This window comes from Maniola hyperantus, chromosome 10 (genome assembly GCF_902806685.2).
Source record: "Maniola hyperantus chromosome 10, iAphHyp1.2, whole genome shotgun sequence".
Taxonomy (NCBI): Eukaryota; Metazoa; Arthropoda; class Insecta; order Lepidoptera; family Nymphalidae; genus Maniola; species Maniola hyperantus.
In genome coordinates, this window is record NC_048545.1 from 15,595,893 (window position 1) to 15,617,720 (window position 21,828).

At 38.1% G+C, this 21,828-nt stretch overlaps 2 protein-coding genes across 13 annotated transcripts in view; both read left to right on the top strand.

Annotated features, from left to right (window-relative positions):
* LOC138402909 (uncharacterized) overlaps nt 1-18,734 on the top strand; it is a 64,139-nt gene extending 45,405 nt beyond the window's left edge. Inside the window, exons 3-6 of the mRNA XM_069501440.1 lie at nt 16,665-16,699; nt 16,815-16,982; nt 17,924-17,970; nt 18,494-18,734. Coding sequence (XP_069357541.1) covers nt 16,665-16,699; nt 16,815-16,982; nt 17,924-17,970; nt 18,494-18,585 — 342 coding nt within the window. The 3' untranslated portion in view covers nt 18,586-18,734. The remainder of the gene's footprint in view (nt 1-16,664; nt 16,700-16,814; nt 16,983-17,923; nt 17,971-18,493) is intronic.
* Nucleotides 1-21,828, top strand: part of LOC117986168 (collagen alpha chain CG42342) — a 440,414-nt gene that overhangs the window by 276,430 nt on the left and 142,156 nt on the right. The window lies entirely within an intron of this gene.

Genomic DNA, 21,828 nt, shown 5'->3' on the forward strand with positions numbered 1-21,828 from the left:
GTTCGCTCGACACGGCGAAGAGGAATAAATCAGCGCGAGACAGCGACGCTACAGCTAATTAATTAACGCCCTAGTGCGGTAATGTGATGATGTCGTACACAATGCACGCCACGTTTTGATCCCGGCTGCAAGAAAGCTTTTTGGAATCCTTTGTAGAAGTTTGCACAGTACATACTATTATAGCAAATTTTTGAGTAAGGATGAATGTGCATTGCAAGGTTCTATAGAATCTGTTTTACCTTCCTTCCTTAGCCTACGTCATAATGTCTGCATACGTGCATGCCAAATTTCAGCCCGATCCGTCCAGTAGTTTGAGCTGTGTGTTGATAGATCAGTCAGTCAGTCACCTTTTACTTTTATATATTTAGACTTAGTACTTCCTATATAGATAGTAGGTAGATTTAATTTGACTATAAAAATAAATCAAACAATTAGTTCGGGTGGTAAATTCTATTGTCCCTAATTAATTAAATCTGCCTCGACAGTCGACAGCTCGCGGCCGATGCTATTGCAATAAAATATTCGCTAATTGCGAACAACATGTTTGTTACCGCGTATAATTCAATACAGATAACATAATAGTAGTGCCGTGTTGTCGCTAGAAGTAGACTAGCAGTCTCGTAACTTCTAATATCGGGTGTTGCTACCCCGATATACGAAACATTGTCATAGATAATTTAATAATAAGAAAAATAAAAAAGATAAGGTAAAAACTAAAAGGTACAAAAACTTAATCCTATCTGTAAAATGTTTGAAAAAATAAAACTGACTGACGTGTATCGTATTAACGTACAATTTAATCCGCTAGGTCTAGAAACATGAGATTTTGCATGACGTGCTTTGAGAAGTTCGACGTATAACAGCTCAAATTTCCATGTCAAGATACTTGAAATGCTGTAGATTTTTTTCTATAAAGTACCTGAGTAGAGCCGGGGCCCGGGGGGGGGGGGTCCAGCTAGCCCTAATGAATAAAAGAGGCTAGTTATCTTTGTGATGATATAGCAACGGTCGTGGGCTATGAGAGCGCGGAAACCAATTAAGCTAGTTTTCTAGACCTGAGGCACCTTGAGTCGCGGCGGGCGGTAGCGCAGTGAAATAGTGGTTTTCTAATGTCACTTGACGCACTTGGCGCCAGAGTGCTACCTTGGTGTGCCCCTTTTGAGGATAGGATGCCGACGTGTACATATTTTTTTTTATTCGAAAGTCCAAACAACACCTAATTTTCATAGATAGGTAAGTAGTAGGTATAACTTGAAAAATGACAGACTTTCACAAACTTTCACTTTCTATTTTACCACCTTGGGGGTAGAATTTCCGAAAAACATGAACCATATTCCTTCTTTTTCTACCAATGCTTTAAAAACTGCACCATGTTAATTAATTAAAGTTGTCTCAATCATCAACATCGCGGCAACAGTGCTTGTGCACACTCGTCGACACACACTTGGCGAAGTGGCGTGTGCACTGCTCGCTACGTTACACCGACTAGTGTGTACACACATACACACAGAATTATGTTCAGTAATAGGATTGTCTGGCAAACATATGATCGGATGTCTCGTACTTGCTTGTAATCTTTACAGTACTTAGAAACAGATCCTGACGGTCAGAATGGCTGACCACTTTGATTATAAAATTTCTCCCTATTTATCGAGGTACTATAATTACTTGATGTTAGGTACCAAATAGTACCAAATAGGTACTAAATCCTAGCATTTCTTAAACTTCCAAATTCTCTGGTGGTCCAGCCATCCTGACGTTTAATGAATTTAGTTAAGAAATTGTATACAACAAAATCAGCCACATTCTTAATCATAGGGAAAAATTATAACAAAAGTTGTGACTAATACTATTATGAAGAGTTACCTAACTTACTCTACTCGAACTAGCGGCCAATGAACCTGATTATAGCTCTTTACATCTTTAAGTTTTGTCGCCAGCTCTATGCTGAGTTTCCGAGTTGTACATTATCATCTTATCTCAGTCAAGTTATAGTGAGCGTGGGAAATACAGTGTTCGCAATTAGTGGATAGGCAGTACATTGGCCGGTGCCAACGATATAAGTGTACTACTAGATGGGACGCTTCATAATCGCAACATGTTCCGTCGAACATCGGTGTCCGCATTCCTGTCAAACGTAATCCGCATTAGGCGCATCTTTTGTGCATAGAATTTCCGAAAAATCTTGAAATACACTAGGTATATTTCTTGTTTTTTAACCAAAGAACAGATGTCTTTATTTTTCACCTATGTTTAACCAATGCTTTAAAACTGCACCATGTTAATTAATTACATGACGTGCTTGTCTGTATCTACGGACATAGATAATTATGTTAGAACAGACAAAAGTTAAAAGCTATCTATGTGAATAATGATTTAGAGTTTACTTAATTTAATTTGTACAAACGGACTGCGTCTAAAGTGGACTGTGACTCGTGACAGGAGTGCGGACACCGATATTCGTTGGAACATGTCACTATGAAGCGCCGCACCTAGTGGAACACATGACATCGCTGGCGGGCGCGTTGTCGGTGCAGTGTGCAGTGTGCAGAGTGCAGTGTGCACTTTGTGGCTTATCGTAGATTTCATTAATTGGACACCACCCATCGCCAGTATTTTACAGTACACAAAATAAACCAAAGAATTTATTTACACGACTATGTGAAAACAGAAAACAGAAAATTAACTGTATATCTACTCATAGATATAACTAGCTGAGACCCGCTACTTCGTCCGCGTGGGTTTAAGTTTTTCAAAAGTCTTTGATCTTTCGGGATAAAACGTAGCCTATGTCCTTCCCCGGGATTTAAGCTAACTCTGTACCAAATTTCATCAAAATCGGGTAAACTGTTGGGCCGTGAAAAGCTAGCAGACAGACAGACAGACACCCTTTCATATTTATATTATTAGTATGGATAGTATTTGTTCACTCCAAGAGGCTAGCCTAGCTAAATAAATAACCGAACAGACATATCACTGTGATGTCTAGTGTATCGCTATGGAGTATGGAGTATGGAGGAGTACAGAAACGGATTAATTCCTAACGATGGCATCGTCCGCGTCTGCAGTAATCGGCAATGCATGCTCGGTGCACAGCCGCTCCGCTCCGCTCCGCACCGCACCGCGCCGCGTCGGGTGTTGCGGTGAACTGTACGCCTCGATGAAGGCAATGCAGTCCTATGCAACTGCACTATCCAAGGAGGATAATTCTATGAGTTTGATTGGTAACCTAGATTGTGGACTGTTGAAATCTCTTTAGGTTTACCTATAATAGTACGCGACAGGTCGAAATGACAATCGGGGTATGTAGCGGGGGGATGCCTCGTACACCCGTATGTCGCACCGGGATAGCGCGGGGGCTGTGCGGGTGTGCGGGGCATCCCGATTGTCATTATTTTATTCACCAGACTGCATTCACCTTAAATATCTGCATTATAGAAAAGCGATAAATTTACATTCTATGGCTGCGGGGTTTTTGACTTATGGGACGTATGAAAGGGAAGGGAATAGATGAATGCAGCTCGGTTGAATCGACCCCGTGTCCGCTGCACTCGGCCGTGCGTGCTCGCTGCTCGCTGCTCGCTGCTCGCTACTCGCTGCTCGCTGCTCGCTGCTCGCTGCTCCGCGCTGCGATTTCAATGCCGTATTCCAAATGCAAATACGTACCTTTTTCTTTATTATCCTTATTTAAAAACTTTATCATTGAGACAGAGTTTCCACGTTACAACAAAAACACACACACTTTCATATGAAACTCGGCGGTTGCTCGCTCATAAACATTTTCAGCACCAGAAAAACCGCCGCGTCATTGCGTTGCTGGGATTTTGGAGTTTGAAAACATGCCTCTTAAGAATATAAACAAATATCCCCATGTTGTTCTACTGTGTGGAAAAAAAGATCTTGCTCAAAAAAGCAACTTAAAGTGTCATCAATGTACCCTTCATCTTTGAACGAAAATCATCACTTTATTCGTTATGCTCAGTAGATAATTATGTTATCATCTATATTCTATGTGAGTATGTCATTGCAGCAAAAGATAAACTAATATCACTTTAAATAAAATTATTGTATCAAGAACGACATTTTTTATGTTCTCATAAAAATAAAATTGTGTTTATTATTTTTGTTCTAATGTCGTTTATTATTATGAGTGTTAGTGGGTGTTTGTGTTAAAATGTAACGTTTGTCGTAATATTCTATAGACACACGATGGCGTCTATATTTCAGCACATTGTTCTATCTCCCAAGTGGGCGGTGTCTCGTTTTCGTTTCGTCATGTGACTTTATTGACGATCTAGTGCGACTTTACTGACGAGCGACAGAGTTGCGACAGATTGACGACTCAAGTGATTTATTGACACCGTTACGCTGAGCTGTTAGATGTGTTAGATACTCTGTTATGTTTTGTCTTTTCATTACTCATGATGAAGAAATTTTTGTTGCTTTTATCGAAGATGTAGATCATTGTATTTTAAATAAAACCGGCGGGGTGATTACGTAAAACGGTGCAGTAGCGACAGCAACACGACAGCAGTAGCAGTACGACAGTTAATTTGCTGTCTCTCTTCTTCTTATTTTGCTTTGTGGCTATTGCTGTCTCTCTCTAGTCGCTGTTCTGACAGCAATGTTCGCGAGATTTACGCCTGTCGCAAGCCTGTCACCATATACATAATCACCCCGCTGCCGCGCCGGTCAAGTGCGAATCGGACTTGCACGAGAAGTGTTCTGTACCTTCGTACAAGAAATAAGAAGGCCCCCACTAAGTGGACAGACGACATCAAACGATTCGCAAGGACTATGAAGCCACTGAATTCAGGCGGCGCAAGACCGTGGCGTGTGGAACAATAGACATAGGTCTGTGGACATAGGTCAGTGGACATAGGTCTCTTGTAGAGACCTATGTCCAGCAGTGGACGTCTATCGGTTGACGATGATGATGATCAATGAATTAAGGTTTCACTTCTTATTTAATGGTTTAACGATACTAACTTACCCTAGAGGTAATCGGGCTGAAGGTGATCAACTCCCAGCGAGGTACTCGTATCTTATACCATATTCCACTTTGCCCTCTTGTTTATTCATTATAGGCACACGCTTCCCCACAATCACACCTGATGGAAAGTGATGATGTCGCCTAAGATAGGATGCGTTAACCTAGAAGATGCCTATTCAAGTATTCACTCTTGTTACCTCAAAAGTGTAGAAGAGGGAACAAGGAGATACATTTTTAAATTACTTAAACAAGAGGAGTTGGAGTTACTGCTTCGCAAGACAATGACGTCACAGTTAATGATGTACAATGAATAATTAAAAACCCATTTGTCGATGGATTGAGTAGGTCTTTACACGCCGCATGCCGCACTCCGCACTCCGCATGCCGGTCCGCACTCCGCATGCCGGGCACGTCGCACATTAATACAGCGCCGCCGTCCTAATCATCGTCTTTTACAAAATGGAGAGCCATTTCACAATTTCTATCTCTGCTTTTATTAAATGTCATTTCAAATTAATTGGTTACGTGACTTGTTCAAAAATTTTGAGATAATGACGACGTAATGACTTGAAGTTTAAAAATAATTAACATTTACAAGAAATAACGTACCTACTTATTTAAATTTGGTTCGGTTAAAAGTGTTTTCGAAAAGTAATAAAATTATATTATAAGGGTTTATAATACATAGATCTAAAGTCTAATCATTGTAAAAAAATTCTTGAACATAATATTTTGCTTATTGTATTAAAACTTACTGAATAATTGTAATTTCAGTTTAAAATACCTACTTTTGGTTTCTTATTTCATTTTATTCGATGCCAAGTAAACCGTCTCACTTGGTACTTGGTAGTTGTAATGATGAAGTCTCAGATGGAAGCAAAGACATTTGGTAGAATTTAAATTATACCTATGTATGTATGTCCAATACTATACCTGATGAAAATCGAATCCCACCTCCATCCCCACTTAAGAGGTCACAGCGCTAACCACTGTGCCAGAGAGTTCGCCAACATTTTATAAGATTTTCCTAATGAAAAACGATTAAATTGGTTCAGGAATACATTCCACGTAGGTACTTATCCACTTTTCCAATTGCCATGAAAGAATTTCATTTCTCTAATTTTATTGTAATGCCGGCAAAATATGCGAAATTAAAGATTCAAGCGGTCCGTGGAAATGAGTTCGGTATTTGAGTCCAATTGGATCGGGACCCTATCAGGTCACCGGTCACGTACATCTGAATACACCCCCGACCTCGCAAGCCTCTTTATAATCCTCTTTAACATCAATTACGATGAATTTGACAGCTCTTAATACGTATCTATTGATATTATTCAAATTAACCTTCCCTAACCAGTCATATTATTATCCAAACTGTATTAAATCTAAAACTAAGTATTAACGATTTCAGAGAATCACTAAAAATTCATACATTTTCAGTGCCGAAATAGTTAGGGCGCGACAAACCAAAGGTTTGCTTGTAATAAATTCAATTCAAAGGTTTGCTTAATATACTAATATTCATAAAATTTAAATTTAGTTCACACGTTAGTGTTTTGTGTTTGTCTGTTTTAGTTATAATTCTGAGTCAAAACAATCTTATACTTTACCGACAATAATAAAATTAGTGTAGGCTGAAACTGTACAGAAGCCAAATAATAATAATTTGTTTATTATCAACTCTAAAAGGTACATCTTAACAGCATCAGCATAAAAAATATAAACAGTATTTTCAAACATAAGAAGATAAATCTTACAATAATATAATTGCGGTGAAATAACTTTACACAAACAACTACTTAGTTTCAAATACTTTCCTCTGGTTCTGTTTTTTTTTCAAACTTTCTTCAATAAAAATGATCGATGATCCTGAACATCCCCTAATTTTGTAACTTTGTCCACAAAGTTTTGCCGCCCTCTCGAGTCTCTTATATTTTTGCCAGTTAAATAGATTGGAACCCTTCAAGGTAACAACCCTTTTCAGCGAGCCCCGAACATAATCAGTTATTTGGACACTAAACAAGTTTTAATCCATTTAACTCCGAAATGAGAATTCGGATGCTGAGTTACAGAAGCTCCTTTGTCCCGCAGACGGCAACTCGAGAATGTTGCCTCTTTTAATAAAAGGCTCGGGAATTAATTCGCACTTAGCGCATTCTTTAACGTTTATGTTAATTTTAAATAAGTGCCTTTTTAGTAAAGTTTTTGTTTTCTAAACTCTCGATTCTTTAATGAAAAATTTCATTTATTTTTTCTTTTGTCAGCTACAATAATTTTCTTATCTAAATCAAAACAAATTCAATTTCGTTTTTATTGTTAGAATGATTTTAATATTACTATATTTTTATTTAGGACGATCAAAATAATGCGTATCATTAGTCCTCTATTCTGTCCAATCAAGACTCATCATCATCAGAAGGCGTTGACTATATCTACCACGCTAGCCAAGTGCGGATTGGTAGACTTCACACACGTTTGAGAAAATTCTGGATGCATTTTCCTCAAGATGTTTTCCTTCGCCGTTATAGCAAGTTATATTTGATTTAATTTCTTAAAATGCACATAAATTTGAATGCGTGCCCGAGATCAAACCCAGATTCCCCAACTAGAATGCTGACGTCTTAACCACTAGGCTACTACTGCTTATTATTACTTAATATAAAATTCAAAGTCCTGACTGACTGACTGACATAGATATCAACGCACAGCCTAAACCGCTGGTCTTAAAGACGTGAAATTCGGAGGGTCTATTCTTTGTACAGAGTAAGTATTCACTAAGAAAGGATTTTTCGAAATTCCACCCCTAAGTGGGTTAAATGGGGGATGGAAGTTTGTATGAAAGTCGGTCATTTTTCAAGTTTTTTTGCATGAAAATTGGTATTTGGGTTTTCGATTACATATGAAGAAATACGTGTTTCAGGATTTTAGGAAAATTTGCCCATAAGGGTGGTAAAATAGGGGATGTAAGTTTTTATGGGAAAGTTTTAATTATTGATATTATAATTGACTTGAAATTTGGCAAGTAGGTTTTTTCTTGAGGTTAGGTGTCAGCTAAGAAACGACTATGAGAAAATCCCCCCCCTCCCCCCCCCCCCCCCCCCCCTCCCCTCCCCCCTCCCCCCCTAAAGGAGTGAAATGGGGGTTGGAAGGTTATATGTGTTATTCGGTGCTGTTCAGAGTGCGTGTCCTGATGTTATAATGTTTGTTTCTGAAAAAAAATCTCATTTGTTTCCTGTAGACCACGCGGGCGAAGCCGCGGGCAGAAGCTAGTATTACTTATTTAGAATCTACTATGAAATAATGTCGTTGATTGAGACAACCGGGACGTGGACGATTACAGTCACCTTTGACTTTAATTAGATCTACTCAAGCGGATACAGATATCCTCGTTAAGCAAGTAGGTACCTCCCTTCAAGTGCGTCTCTCAACGGATTCATTCATACCACGAACAGGTTGAGATAGAAATAAATCTAAAGGCAGATAATCTCCATTGAGAAGAGCAAGCTGCAGTGAATGCGAGCCCGATGCTCATTGAGAACATTACCGTCTGACCACTCATTCATATCTGGTAATAGCTCTATACAGGCTCTGTAGAAATGCATAAAAGAATTGGAGTTGGTATTAGTGAAACTGATAAACACATTTTCGTATTTATAATATCAGTATGGATTGTAGAGATTTATACGAAATATGGATAGATTGTACCTTCACATAAATTGTGCACTGACAAAGTCGCGAACGACGTGTTGTGAGAGATACGATCAGTCGCTCTCCGGGGTCCGTGTGACGTCACGGCGGCTGCGAGCTATGAGCTAGATGATATCTCGAGAGCTCTCGCAGATGATATCTGTATACAGGGGGCTACAGTTTGCGGATGGCGAAGTGATTTGAAAGTTTTATCAATAACTTAACGCTTGTTCAGAAATTGAATGTGCAGTTAACTTGATAATATCTTTACGTCCGTACTAACAATCGTCGTATACTTAAATAAAAAAAATAGAAAACTTGCACGCCTGAGAATTCTCCATAGATGTGTGAAGTCTGCCATTCTGCACTTGACCAGCACGGTGGACAATGGGCTGAACCCTTCTCAATATGAAAGGGGACCCGTGCTCAGTAATGAACCGGTGATGGGTAGATGATTATGATGATGAAGTAGTATTTATTGAAAAGTTGTAATAAAATTTTCAGCACATTCAATCACAAACATAACTTGTTATTCGAACCCACAAAATATTCCTCCCGGAATATTGCACGAGACTGTGCTCGTGTTATTATAGCACGTGTAGTAATATATGTGGGAGGAGATAAATACGCGATTCAAAGTCGCGGCGAACCGCTGACAAACGAGCTACGATCGACTTTATATCTTGTACGAGGGCACGGAATCCTTCGTGTGGAAGTTCGACTCGCACTTGGCCGGTTTTTTAGAATTTGAATAATCATACTACATCCACCAACAAACCATCAACAAACAATAAAATTAATATCGAATTTAGATGAAGCAATAAGTAGGTTTTACCACAGATTAGAGATTGTACACCTTAATCAACCCATCGTCGGCTCACTACAAAGCACGGGCTCCCTCTCAGTATGAGAAGGGTTTGGCCATAGTCCACCATGCCGGCCATGTGCGGATTGGCAGACTTCGCACGCCTTTGAGAACATTATGTAGAACTTTCAAGCATGCAGGTTTCCTCACGATGTTTGCTTTCAACGTTAAAGCGAGTGATATTTAATTTCTTAAAAATGCACAGAACTCTGGAAAGCTAGAGATGCGTTGTCCGGGATCGAATCTCCAACCTCCCGGATACGAGGTGAACTTCCTAATCACTAGGCTATCATGGTCTTTCAAACATTGTACATTGTCAAGAGTGAATAGGCATCTTCTGGGCAAGCGCGCTCCACCTTAGGCATCATCACTTGCTCGTCTGATTGCAGCCAAGCGCTACTCTATAATATAAAAAAAAATGAGACGATAAATCCTAGTCATTAAAGTTGACATAATAATCCTTATTTAGCAAAAATCGCCAGCCATACATCATGTGTCAGCCACGCTCTACTGCGCTCTACCGGTTAGCGGACTAGACTGGGCTTCATAAATACTCAGTTATTGGTAGTAATAGGTTTTATTTCGCCATTCGTCATTTCTGTCCGCGTCGGTTTTGGAGAATTCTCCGCGGCGCCATTTATCATGGCTCTACAAGGCTTCAACTATGACCTCATTCCTGGCAATAAATCTATTACTTGTCTTTACCATACGCAGATAAAATTAACCGTTCAGTATGTAGTATTCTATTGTATCTACTCACCGGCGATGTCTTTATATAGTTACAGTACTTTTAAGTTTCATGTTTCATGTTTCACGTTTTTAACTTATTTATATTATCTCTATCTATCAAGTATATAAAAATGTGATTGACACTCATCCCCTTAAGCAATTTCGACGAAATTTGGTACAGAAATAGTTTACATCTCGGGTATGGATATACGCTTTATCTCGGAAAATCAAAGAATTCCCATAGGACATTTAGAAAACCTTAAATCCACGTGGACATGTCCGTAAACTTAATAAGAAATCGAGAAGTTCTAGCCTCTGGAATTACAGTTCTAACTATTGATTTTTTTTTAGCTTAAATGGCCAGAACAGAACTATCATCAGTATGAGGAACTATAGAACGGAGCTGCATGCGTACAGAACTTTCTTTTGTTTTGCTTTGCTCGAAATGATCTGCTACCGAAAGTTAGCAGAGCATTATTTTAACTGCAATTTTTTTGGTTAAATTGCCATACCTAACTATCTTTAAAAAGTACCAAGAAATATAGAATTTTTCTGCATGCGAATCCTTTTTATTTTTGGTCTGCTGGCACATGCTCTGCTAAGTTCACGGACACCACGTGGACGAAGTGATCAGCATCACCATGAGCAGTATGAATATGAGTTTGTCCCAAAATGCTAATGTAACTTTGTTCGATGTGGATGAGGGGCACCATGATTCATGATGGCACCTGTGGCACAATGAGCATCGCGTCGACTGTCACGTGTGTGTAGAGCGGCAATCAAACATGCAAATGGCAACAACTTTCCCGCGCTCGGTTACCGTTCCAATAATTTAATCAAGCGTCGCCGCTACAAGATCTGCGCCTCCCGCGCCTATAAATCATTGGGTGGCTGCTGGACCAGGAGACTCATCTCCTGGCAGAGCGGCTATAGGGAATATTTTCATATCGAGATTTTGGTCTCGTATTTCAATAAGCCTTTGTACCTATGCACTGGACTATAATATCTTCTACACGCCACGGTCTTGCACCGTCTGAATCCAGGGACTCCCTGCGACTCGTTCGATGTCGTCTGTCCACCTAGTTGGGGTCGGGGTTTGCCAACGCTGCGTTTTCCGGTGCGAGGTCGCCATTCCAGCACCTTGGGACCGCAACGTCTTTCGGTTTTTCGAACTATGTATCCTGCTCATTGACACTTCGGTTTCGCAACCCGCTGATCTATGTCGGGTACTCTAGTTCTCCTACGGATCTCCTCATTTCTGATTTGATCACGTAGAGAAGCTTCAAGCATAGCTCTCTCCATCGTCTACTGAATGACTCAGAGCTGTAGCAACCATGTCTTCGATCCATAATATTATTATGTCATCATAGCAAAACATTCGTGATTTGCGCGAATTCACACACGTGTCCCACTTGTGATTCGCCAGTGACCGGGCTGTCTTATAATGTTGTCCTATCTATTAGGTACTATAATGTTGATGTCTCTATAGTTATCATGTTCACGTAGGTTGGCTGGTAGCTGGTAGCGTCGCAACCCGTAATTCATACTCGTTCTCTGTAATTTATATTTCCCTGTGTGGCGGTGCGGTGCGGCGCGGTGCGGTGCGGAGGATACGCGGGATATACGAGGATACGCGATTTCTAATATTGATGTTAATCTTGTGACGTGACGTGGGAACTAAACGGGTTAGGGGATTTCGGGTGTCACTGAGTTATTATTATTTTATTATCTCTCTTCTAAGGGATGCCGTTTACATTATTTATTTTGGCTATATTTACGCTTACTTAACACTAGCTCACCCGCATTGAGTTTTGAAATATGTAGGTCCATTTTCATATTTCTACAATTTTAACTAAATAGTGTTTAGATATGACAATAGAGCAATGGGTGGGATTTAAACCCACCTTTCCCATTCTATCCGTTCCTAAACCGTTGAGTTATTAAGGTTCTATTGTACTTCAAGTACAAGTAGGAACTCATACGAAGGAGCGCTTTCTAGTCGCTCGTGTCTCAAATCACATTCAAATGTAGCCACTTAGTGAAACAATGAGCAAAGTTGTGAACGATGAGCAAAACTCATCTCAATTATGAGCAGGATCTCGTCGGCGGCAGTCATTCAACGCGGGGCATTATCCATGATGGCGGTATTGTGCGTCGTACAGTAAATAATTTCATAATTAAATCCTCGCCTTACTCCACAATGGGTGAGACGTAAGCCAGTTTAATGTTTCTGGCGCGAGACATGAATTTATAGCGGTCGTGAAATATTGTTTTTTTGTGTTATTTCTCGGTCAGCAGTCATCTGATTAGTTTGTTACCAGTTGTGAATTTAAAATGAAAATGTTGGTACGTGACAAAAATTGTTCGCTAAATTATTTTTTTTAATCTTAAAAATGTTAACCTCAAAAATACTCCATTAGTTATTAACAATTGTAGACGTAACTCTATCAGTAATTTTATTAGAGACATGGTTTTATATTAATTTTGCGATATCTAAATAATTGACAATATTTAAACCATTGTCAAGATCATAGACAGACAATGATAAAATGCATGTATCTATACAAAGTGCTTTTAAAAATGATGTGAGTAGAAAATAGTTATTCCTTTACGAAATATTTTAAAACACAATAAATAAATGAAATGGTCAAAAATATACAAAAAATATAAGTTTTCATTGAAATGATCAATGAGTAAATGGCAAAATACGCCTTATTTGGTAACTTAAACGCTACAATTACGAAGGGGCTAAGCTGAGCTATGATCTTGGAGATTTTATCTAGTCTCTATATCATTTGACCCTTCGCGCAATTGTATGCAAATGTGTAACTTACCACAATTGATAATATGAATTATACCAACCTCGCCTTCAATAGGCGTCCACTTTGCTTCATAAACGTATTGAGTGTAAAATCATCTATTACTCTTACATTTATACCCTTTTTGTAGAAATTATATTATTTAGGCCGTAGTCAATGCTTTCAATAATCGTTAGTAATTATTATAAGAAGTCGGTTAAAAATACTTATATTTAAGCGATCATTATATTATACCTACACACTTTCTACTATAAACTTAGTAGGTACTACTACTCCTTCAAGCATAATATTTTTCATTGATTCGACGACAATATTTTAATGTTCAAAACTCTCTTTACTAAAAAATCTTTAAAACTTTAGATTTAGATAGCTTACTTTTCGAGGAAAGTAGGTACAGTTTTAAAAGACGACATGATCTTTGCTTTTAGCTTCTTAAGTTCTTGACCGACCGTGGCAGGTGGAAGCCAACATAAGAGACATTCTCTTTTAGAGAGTTTGTCCAGCTGTGGTCGTCTATCGGTTGACGATGATGATGATGATGATGTCATCAATAAAACGTCAATGTCATCTCCACCGCGTCCGCTCATAGCTTGCGAGCAATCACAAGCGACGCCAGGCGTCTCTTGTCCACCGGCGCTTATTGGCAAGTGGCGGTTTTCACAGCAATTAAGCGCAGAGCCCGCGGCGGAGCTGTGGCCTGGATCCCAACATAATACCGACCTTCCCTCTACCCTCTACCCTCTACCCTCTACCCTCTACCCTCTACCCTGTACTACGATAAGTTATGGTCTCTGATCTGATCTCTTTTAGGTCTAGTTTGGGACGATCAAGATTTATCTCTATAATAGTCGTCATCATCGTCAACCGATAGACGTCCACTGCTGGACATAGGTCCCTTGTAGGGACTTCCACACGCTACTTCCTCGCATTTGAATCCAGCTGCAGCTCCCTGCGACTCCTTTGATATCGTCTGTCCAGGTAGTGGGGGTCTTCCAAGGCTGAGCTTTTCGGTGCATGGTCGCCATTCCAGTACCTTAGGATCCCAACGTTTACTGACAGTTTTTTATTCAAACTATGTGCCCTGCCCATTGCCACTTCAGCTCGCCAACCAGTTGAGCTAAGTCGGTTACTCTGGTTCTCCTACGGATCTCCTTATTTCTGACTTGATCACGTAGAGAAACTCCAAGCATAGCTCTCTCCATCACCCGCTCAGTGGTTCTGAGCTTTTTTATGCCCTCATAATAAAACGCGCGAACGAAGTCTTGGGCGTCAGATAGTCAACAAATAAGTTGGAAATATAAATAGAATCTCGCTTTCACTTTCGAAAAGAGCGTTCAGCAATTCTTAATTAATATCCAGCCCTCGAATGTCTACGCAGCAACGGACGTCCAATTTATGTCCGTCCGTTCCTACGGACTCGCTGACTTAGCGCGAGCTCGCACTACAGACTTTTTGTTGTGAAACTTTTTGTCTTATTGCTTTCCTTCTGTGTACACTTAATATCCTGACACGATAGAAAGTTTAGGCGTACCAAAGAAACATACATAACTAGCTGATACCCGCGACTTCGTCTGCATAGAATTGGGTTTTAAAACTCCTGTGAGAATTCTTTGATTTTTCGAAAGAAAAGTAGTGTGTCACTTTCCAGATTTTTACTATACTCATACAAAAATCACGTCGATCCGATGCTCCGTCGCGACGTGATTAAAGGATAGGTATACCAACAAATCAACAAGCGAAATTCCGTATTCGTCTTACGTGTACGCACACGCTTGTCCGTCTGTTCGTTCAAACGAAGCGCCTTAAAGTACGCCTCATAAAGTCTCCCAACTTCTTATTTGGTATTTAATTAACTGTCATCCTTTCTGCCCATCTCATTAGCATGAAATATGGTGACCGACTCCGAGTGGATCACTCCGTCTCACTCCATTATGGAACTCGTAAAGTGGGATACGTTGCGAAGCGTTTCAGCATCATGAAGTCTGTCAAGGTTTTAATGCTGTCTGTTTCTTGTTCATTTTGAAGAAATATTATTATGGATATTTTAAAACTAAGATGAGAGACTTTTATGATACAAAAGGTACTTCTTAAAAGGAATCTTACTTTATTTGTACACTTTCATAAAAATAACAAAAAAACGTTTATAGCCTTTGTGGCTAATACGTTAGCCTCTTAATCAGAAGGTCTGGGGTTCAATGAAAATGAAAATGAAAATGAAAATGAAAATGAAAATGAAAATGAAAATCTTTTTTATTCGTATAAACTTTTACAAGTGCTTACGAATAGTCGGATGCATCTACCACTGGTTCGGAATGCCTTTCCTGCCGAGAAGAACCAGCAAGAAACTCGGCGGTTGCTCTTTTCAAATATTTGATATAGGTACAAAATTATGCCATGTATAAAATAGTATTTGCAGTCCTGTGCGTTGCTGGAACGAGCTGCAGGTCAAATCCACGCTCTTTTATCATTTAGATAATCTTCAATTGTGTAATATGCTTTTTTCAGGAGCATATTTTTAATAGATTTTTTAAACTTGTGCAAAGGTAAGTCCAAAATAGTTTGCGGGATTTTATTATAAAAGGTTATACCAATACCCACAAATGACTTTTGGACTTTCCTGAGGCGGAAGGCAGGAGCTGCAAGTTTGTCTCTGTTTCTAGTTAATGCAATGCCAGGCATGCAACTCTAACTTTTCCAAGCTATATGAGTTTTAAGTAACTAAACATCACTCGATTTAACGGTAAACATGGTGGTGAAACCGGCATATCTGAAAGTTCTCCATAATGTTCTCAAAGTTGTGCAAAGTAGGCTAATCTGGAGTTGGCCAAACCTTGCATATTCTGAAAGAAGACCCGTGCTCTGTAGTAGGATTGATCATGATGATGTCATGTCACAATTCAGAATGCGACTTAAAATAAGAGATTTAGCTGATTTTCTTATTCCTTCATTTTTTAACCGAATTAAAAAAAATGCATTTAGTTATTATTAGAAGTAATTTTCGCTACGTTAATAATAAAGCCGAATGTTTCCCAGATTACAACTACGGTAACCCTTTCCCCTCCACCACCAACCTTACAACGATACATCGGCTGCTAGTTAGCGCGTTTGTTCGTCCTTTAATTAGAGAGATGGCGCGAGGCTGTGGCTGATCTCATCTGCAGGGCTATGCTGTATCTTTGAAAGTTTTCGTTAGACTTTGAGTCCAGTTGGAAATCCATGAAATTTAGGTCACGTGATTTTGTATTCCGTATCACATGCGTGGATAACTAGTTACGAATATCTAACATTTGGCAGTTGGCCAACATTAACATACTAGCGTATTTTATCGACTTTATATGGCTAAATTAAATATCTCTGCCTGACAGGAAGCGTAGTAGAAATGTAAGACTTTTTAATTTGTACGACTTACACTAGTTTTCAATTATTATCTATGGACATTTGACATTGACATTACGAGTTACGACCTATTGTTTGTTTTGATAAACAGACTTATTTTAATTTTTAGCTGATGTTTTCTTAATTTGATCTACGGTTTTGTTTTGAAAAGTAAGTGAAAAACATATTAATGTAGAATAACTATAACTATACTGTAGAATACCGGTATTCGTGAGTGATTTTGTTGTGTACAGTAGCATAATACCTAGTTAATATTAGTTCTTCAGCATAGAACTTGAATGTGAGTCATGAATTGCCCTTTTTAACTGACTTCTTGCCTTTATAGATGGCTACATACAACTAGAAGGGTGTCGGTCCGACAGTTCGAACTCTTAGTAGAGTTCGCAGACCCAACGCGACTTGTCCATACGCGCTTGAGGGCCAACCGTTGCCCTCCAGCTAATCGCTGTTGGAGGTGTGTCCAAAGACCAAAACTGCTGAACATTGGCAAAGAGTGAGTTATTTTTACCTATTAGTATTTAAAAAACATGCTAGTCATTTCATAGGTAGGTCTATTGTGAAATATAAATTTTTTGAATATCAATATCAATGTACGGGTGGTGTGTGATTTTGATGCACACATGCAGATAAGCTTGCTTGTACCTACTTAATATTACTAAATTATTAACAAAGAAGAAACTAATTGACATTATAACAAACTTAATTAATTAGTGCGATCAATAAATAAAAATAATTTCGATTCAAATGAATGCCCTATATAATTACATGATAAAATCTATTATAAAATAATGTAACACGTAGTTTGCATGTAATTGTATAATAATTATATATTTAGCATGTATGTATTGTTAATGTACCTAACTTTGCAATGCCCTAACGGGGCTTCATGTAACCATGAAAGCAAATGAATAAATAAATCATAAATCATAAATCATAAGCATAAGCTACTTAATTAATCTTTAATATATAAATATATAAAAGGAAAAGGTGACTGACTGACTGACTGACTGACTGATCTATCAACGCACAGCTCAAACTACTGGACGGATCCGGCTGAAATTTGGCATGCAGATAGCTATTATGACGTAGGCATCCGCTAAGAAAGGATTTTTGAAAATTCAACTCCTAAGGGGGTGAAATAGGGTTTTGAAATTTTGTAGTCCACGCGGACGAAGTCGCGAGCATAAGCTAGTATAAATATATGAAAAAAAAGCTGACTGACTGATCTATCAATGCTCAGCTTAAACTACTGGACGGATTGGGCTGAAATTTGGCATGCAGATGGCTAGTGTGATGTAGACATCCGCTAAGATGTTGGAAAATTCAATCCCTACGGGGGTGAACTAGGGGTTTATAATTTGTGTAGTCCACGCGGACGAAGTCGCAGGCACAAGCTAGTTAATTATAAAAACTAACTAGTTTTATTAATTTCAGGATGTACTTAATGCTCGAGACCAACAAAAAGAAGTTTCAAAGACAAAGTAAGTATTTAATTTATCATCATACATCCCCTCATATAGATAGCACCTTCATTACTTCTGAGTAAGATTCTCAGTGTGAGATGACCTTGGCCAAGTGTTGATTGGTAGAATTCACACACCACAAAGAACATTATGGAGACATGGCATACAGGTTTAGTTTCCTTTAGTTAGTAAAAAATTCAACTTTTACTTTTAATAAGTTTATAATATTAAGATTATTGTAAATTTTTTTTACTTTATTAAATCCTTACTTAATATAAACATGAAAACGCCTGTCAGTCTGTCTGCTAGCTGTTCACTGCCCACCCGTTTAACTGATTTTAACGAAATTTTGTACAGAGGTAGTTTGTGGCTACTTTTGGCCTCGGAAAATAGGAGTTCCAACAGGATTTTAAAAGTCTAACTCCAAGTGGACAAAGTAGCAGGCTTCATCTAGTTGTCATATTATACTTACATTATCATTTTTTTTACTTTTGCGATTGCAAAATCTCATGTTACGTAAAGTTCACCATTTTCATTTCAGTTCAGCAGGATGTGAACCATGCCCAACTGAGCATACCAGTTGGAGACATGGCGGCTAGCCATCGAGGAGCGGCATGCGGCGGCTCTCAATAGAATTGCTAACTGCAAGCAAACTGCAGCTCTAGTCTAGAGCAGCATACTGAAGCTGAACGAGTGGCTGATGGGGTACCTATCCCAAATCAAAGACAATGCGTGTAGACTTTAGATTTGGAATTCAATCGGCATTTGTTTAGAAATCAAACCTGGGATTTCAGAAGAATCGAACCTGGGGCTTAAGGTCACAATTTACTCCTTGTTTGACTGGTACGGGTGGTGCCTTTTATTATACCATAAGGTTATATATTACATTATCCTATTACATACTTATGACTTATTAAATACTGTTACCTATGTCAGAATTTATAACTGTAAATTATCAAAGTTAGAATATTAATTATTGTTATGATTGTTACTATATTTTTTTTTAATAATAAAATTTAATTGTTTATTTCTTGCTTTTTGAATAAAAAAACACTCCTTAATAATAGGGTTGTATTCAAGAAATGACAAATTTGTTTTTGTACAATAAAAATTTATTTTTAGGGTTCAGTACTCAAAAGATAAAAATGGAGCTCTATTGATGTCATTCTGCTGTCTGTACGTCCGTTTGTCCGTCCGCATATTACAAACCTGAAATTTTGGTATTTGGTGTTGAACATTAACTAAATCGAATATTGAATTTGAAATTCAATTAAATTATTTACCAGGGGTTTACACATATGAAAAAGCGGCATGGAATTTTTCCATACCCTAGCATGTGTGGTATCATTGTCTAGAACTCACTGAGTAGACTACAAATATATTATAAAAATCCTGTGGGAACTCTGATTTTCCAGGGTATAAAGTAGCCTATGTCCTTCCCAGGGATGTAAGCTATCTCTGTACCAAATTACGTTAAAATCGATTGAGCAGATGGGCCGTGAAAAGCTAGCAAACAGATAGACAGAGAGACACATTCGCATTTATAATATTATGGATTAATTTTTTAGCAGTGGCAGCGTCTATCTCAAAAACCAAACAAAAGTTAGGAATGTGAAATTTCGGTATATTATATACTGAATTTAAACAGCAAAGATAGTAGACATCAAATACAGTTAAGAATTATTAACTTACTTTTGCATAACTATTTTCCTTTCCCTTTGGGATGCAGGAAACTAAGTACTTAGTGAGTACTTCCCAAGCATTGAGGTTCGAGTGCATCGGTTACCTCAGACTTCGGCTATAGGTGGGTTGGGACATTTTATTTAAAATAGATGCCCCCATTGGGCGCTGGTATGTTCCCGTTGCATAAACATGCAGAGCTGCCAGGATCTACAACAAATATTAGTAAATTTTCATGTTAAATTATTAATTTCAATATTTTCCTAACTCCTCAATATACTAAATTGCAGAATTTTATTTTTATTTGTTACTAGATGGTGGATTTAGGTTTTTAACTAATCCCGTGGGAACTCTTTGATGTTCCGAGATAAAGAGTAGCCTATGTTCTTCCCCGGGATGTGCAAGCTAACTCTGTAGGTACCAAATTTCATCAAAATCAATCATCTAATCAATATTAGTATGGAAGTATGGATTTTGTACCCCAGAAAGTTGTAACAATAAAGAGAAAAAGACAGTAAAAGTGGACAGGGAAGCGCTTATTTCTATTAGAGATTTTGACCAGTGACTCTTGGCAGTGTGAGAGGTTGTAAACAGAGTAGAATACTTAGGTACAACAAAAAGTACCTATTCTAAGTAGGTAGGTAAAGGTAAGTAATTTTCTGTTTTGTTGGTTGTTATGAATGTGATAGGTACTTAATTGGAAGCAAAAGCTAATCATTGTCTTACAAAAGATCATAAGTAAGTATATTAAATAAATACCTACTTAGTACTTACCTATTTATTAAGCTATGACATGGTTTTGACTAGGACTAGAGTTAAGTACCTAGTACATGAGACTTACTTTTAGTTCATTGTGAACAGCTGTCGAACGGCTTGGAGGTAAGGCTTGAGTTCTTCCAATAATTGCTCAGACAAAAGTTCACAATGAACTCTTCTCTGGCAGCTCCATTGTGTCATATCGCGCAGCCTGCGCCTGTGTATCTGTAGCGCGTTTTGTAATTTGCTGGCGCTGCTCCTCGTCTTGCCCCATCAAAACTTCACGACCCATATTTTGATTAGATTCCTAGGTATTATCTACAACATTAACATAACCACAAAATATAAATAATAATTAAACTCACAACACTAAATTATCATGTTTATTACCTATTTACTACTAATAGGTACCTAAATATTACTATTTTAATAGGTATTTACTAATAATTTTCATCAATTATTAACAAAAAACGGGCTGAATTGAGTCTATTTGAAATTAATAATCCTTCGAAATTAAAACATCTCTACATTCGTTGAGATTGCTAAAAATTTATTACCTCTATAAAACGGACGGATTATAGTGGAGAGTCGCAAAACACTGGTCCCGACTAGTTGTTAAAACGATCGTTGCCACCTAATAAAGTTTCCAATTACAAACTGTCATTTTTGCTTAGTGAATAGAGTTTTAAAAACTATCGATACGAAAACATACGTGAAAAAGCTGTTTCCGGTTTCTATTCCATCCCATTAATGGCTATGATCGAGAGTCATTGTCTATGACGTCATCTTGGTTAAAAACTGACGTTAGCGAATAGAAAATTTGAGTTTGACATTTAATTATTAGAAATTTTCACGAAATTAGTGTGCCACTGAGATACAGCATAACCCTGCTGAGCGCTGTTATTTATCATCTGACAGAAAGTGATGTTGATCATTGATTACTGGAATTACTTACTCTTTCTCCAATTACCTACTATTTACTAATTAAGTAGGTACTTTTACTAATTCCTTCATACCAAAGCCGATGGTTGCCGACTTTAATTTGTAGCAAATTTGGTAGCTTGTAGTAAGCAGTCCTTTAGCAATTATTACGATATCTTTGCAACTGTTAAACCAAATGACTCGCTGACTTTGGTACGGCTGATCTTACAGGAAACATAGTTGATACCGTTAATACCTACTCAAAGTTTCTTCTTTTTAACAATTATTATAACATTTAAACTAATTTGTCGAATAAACTTTCAGGGCATCTTCAATTTTATAGTTTTTTTAAAACTTGTCTTATCTAGTTATGACTATGAATAACTTTTTCCATCGTGGTGGTTTTATTTGGGAAGCAGTATAAAAAGGAAGGCTAGACTAGTAATATTTTCTTACCAGCTCCTGTAGTGTCCGCTATTATGGATGGCTTATAGCGTTTATAGCGTCTATAGCGGCGGC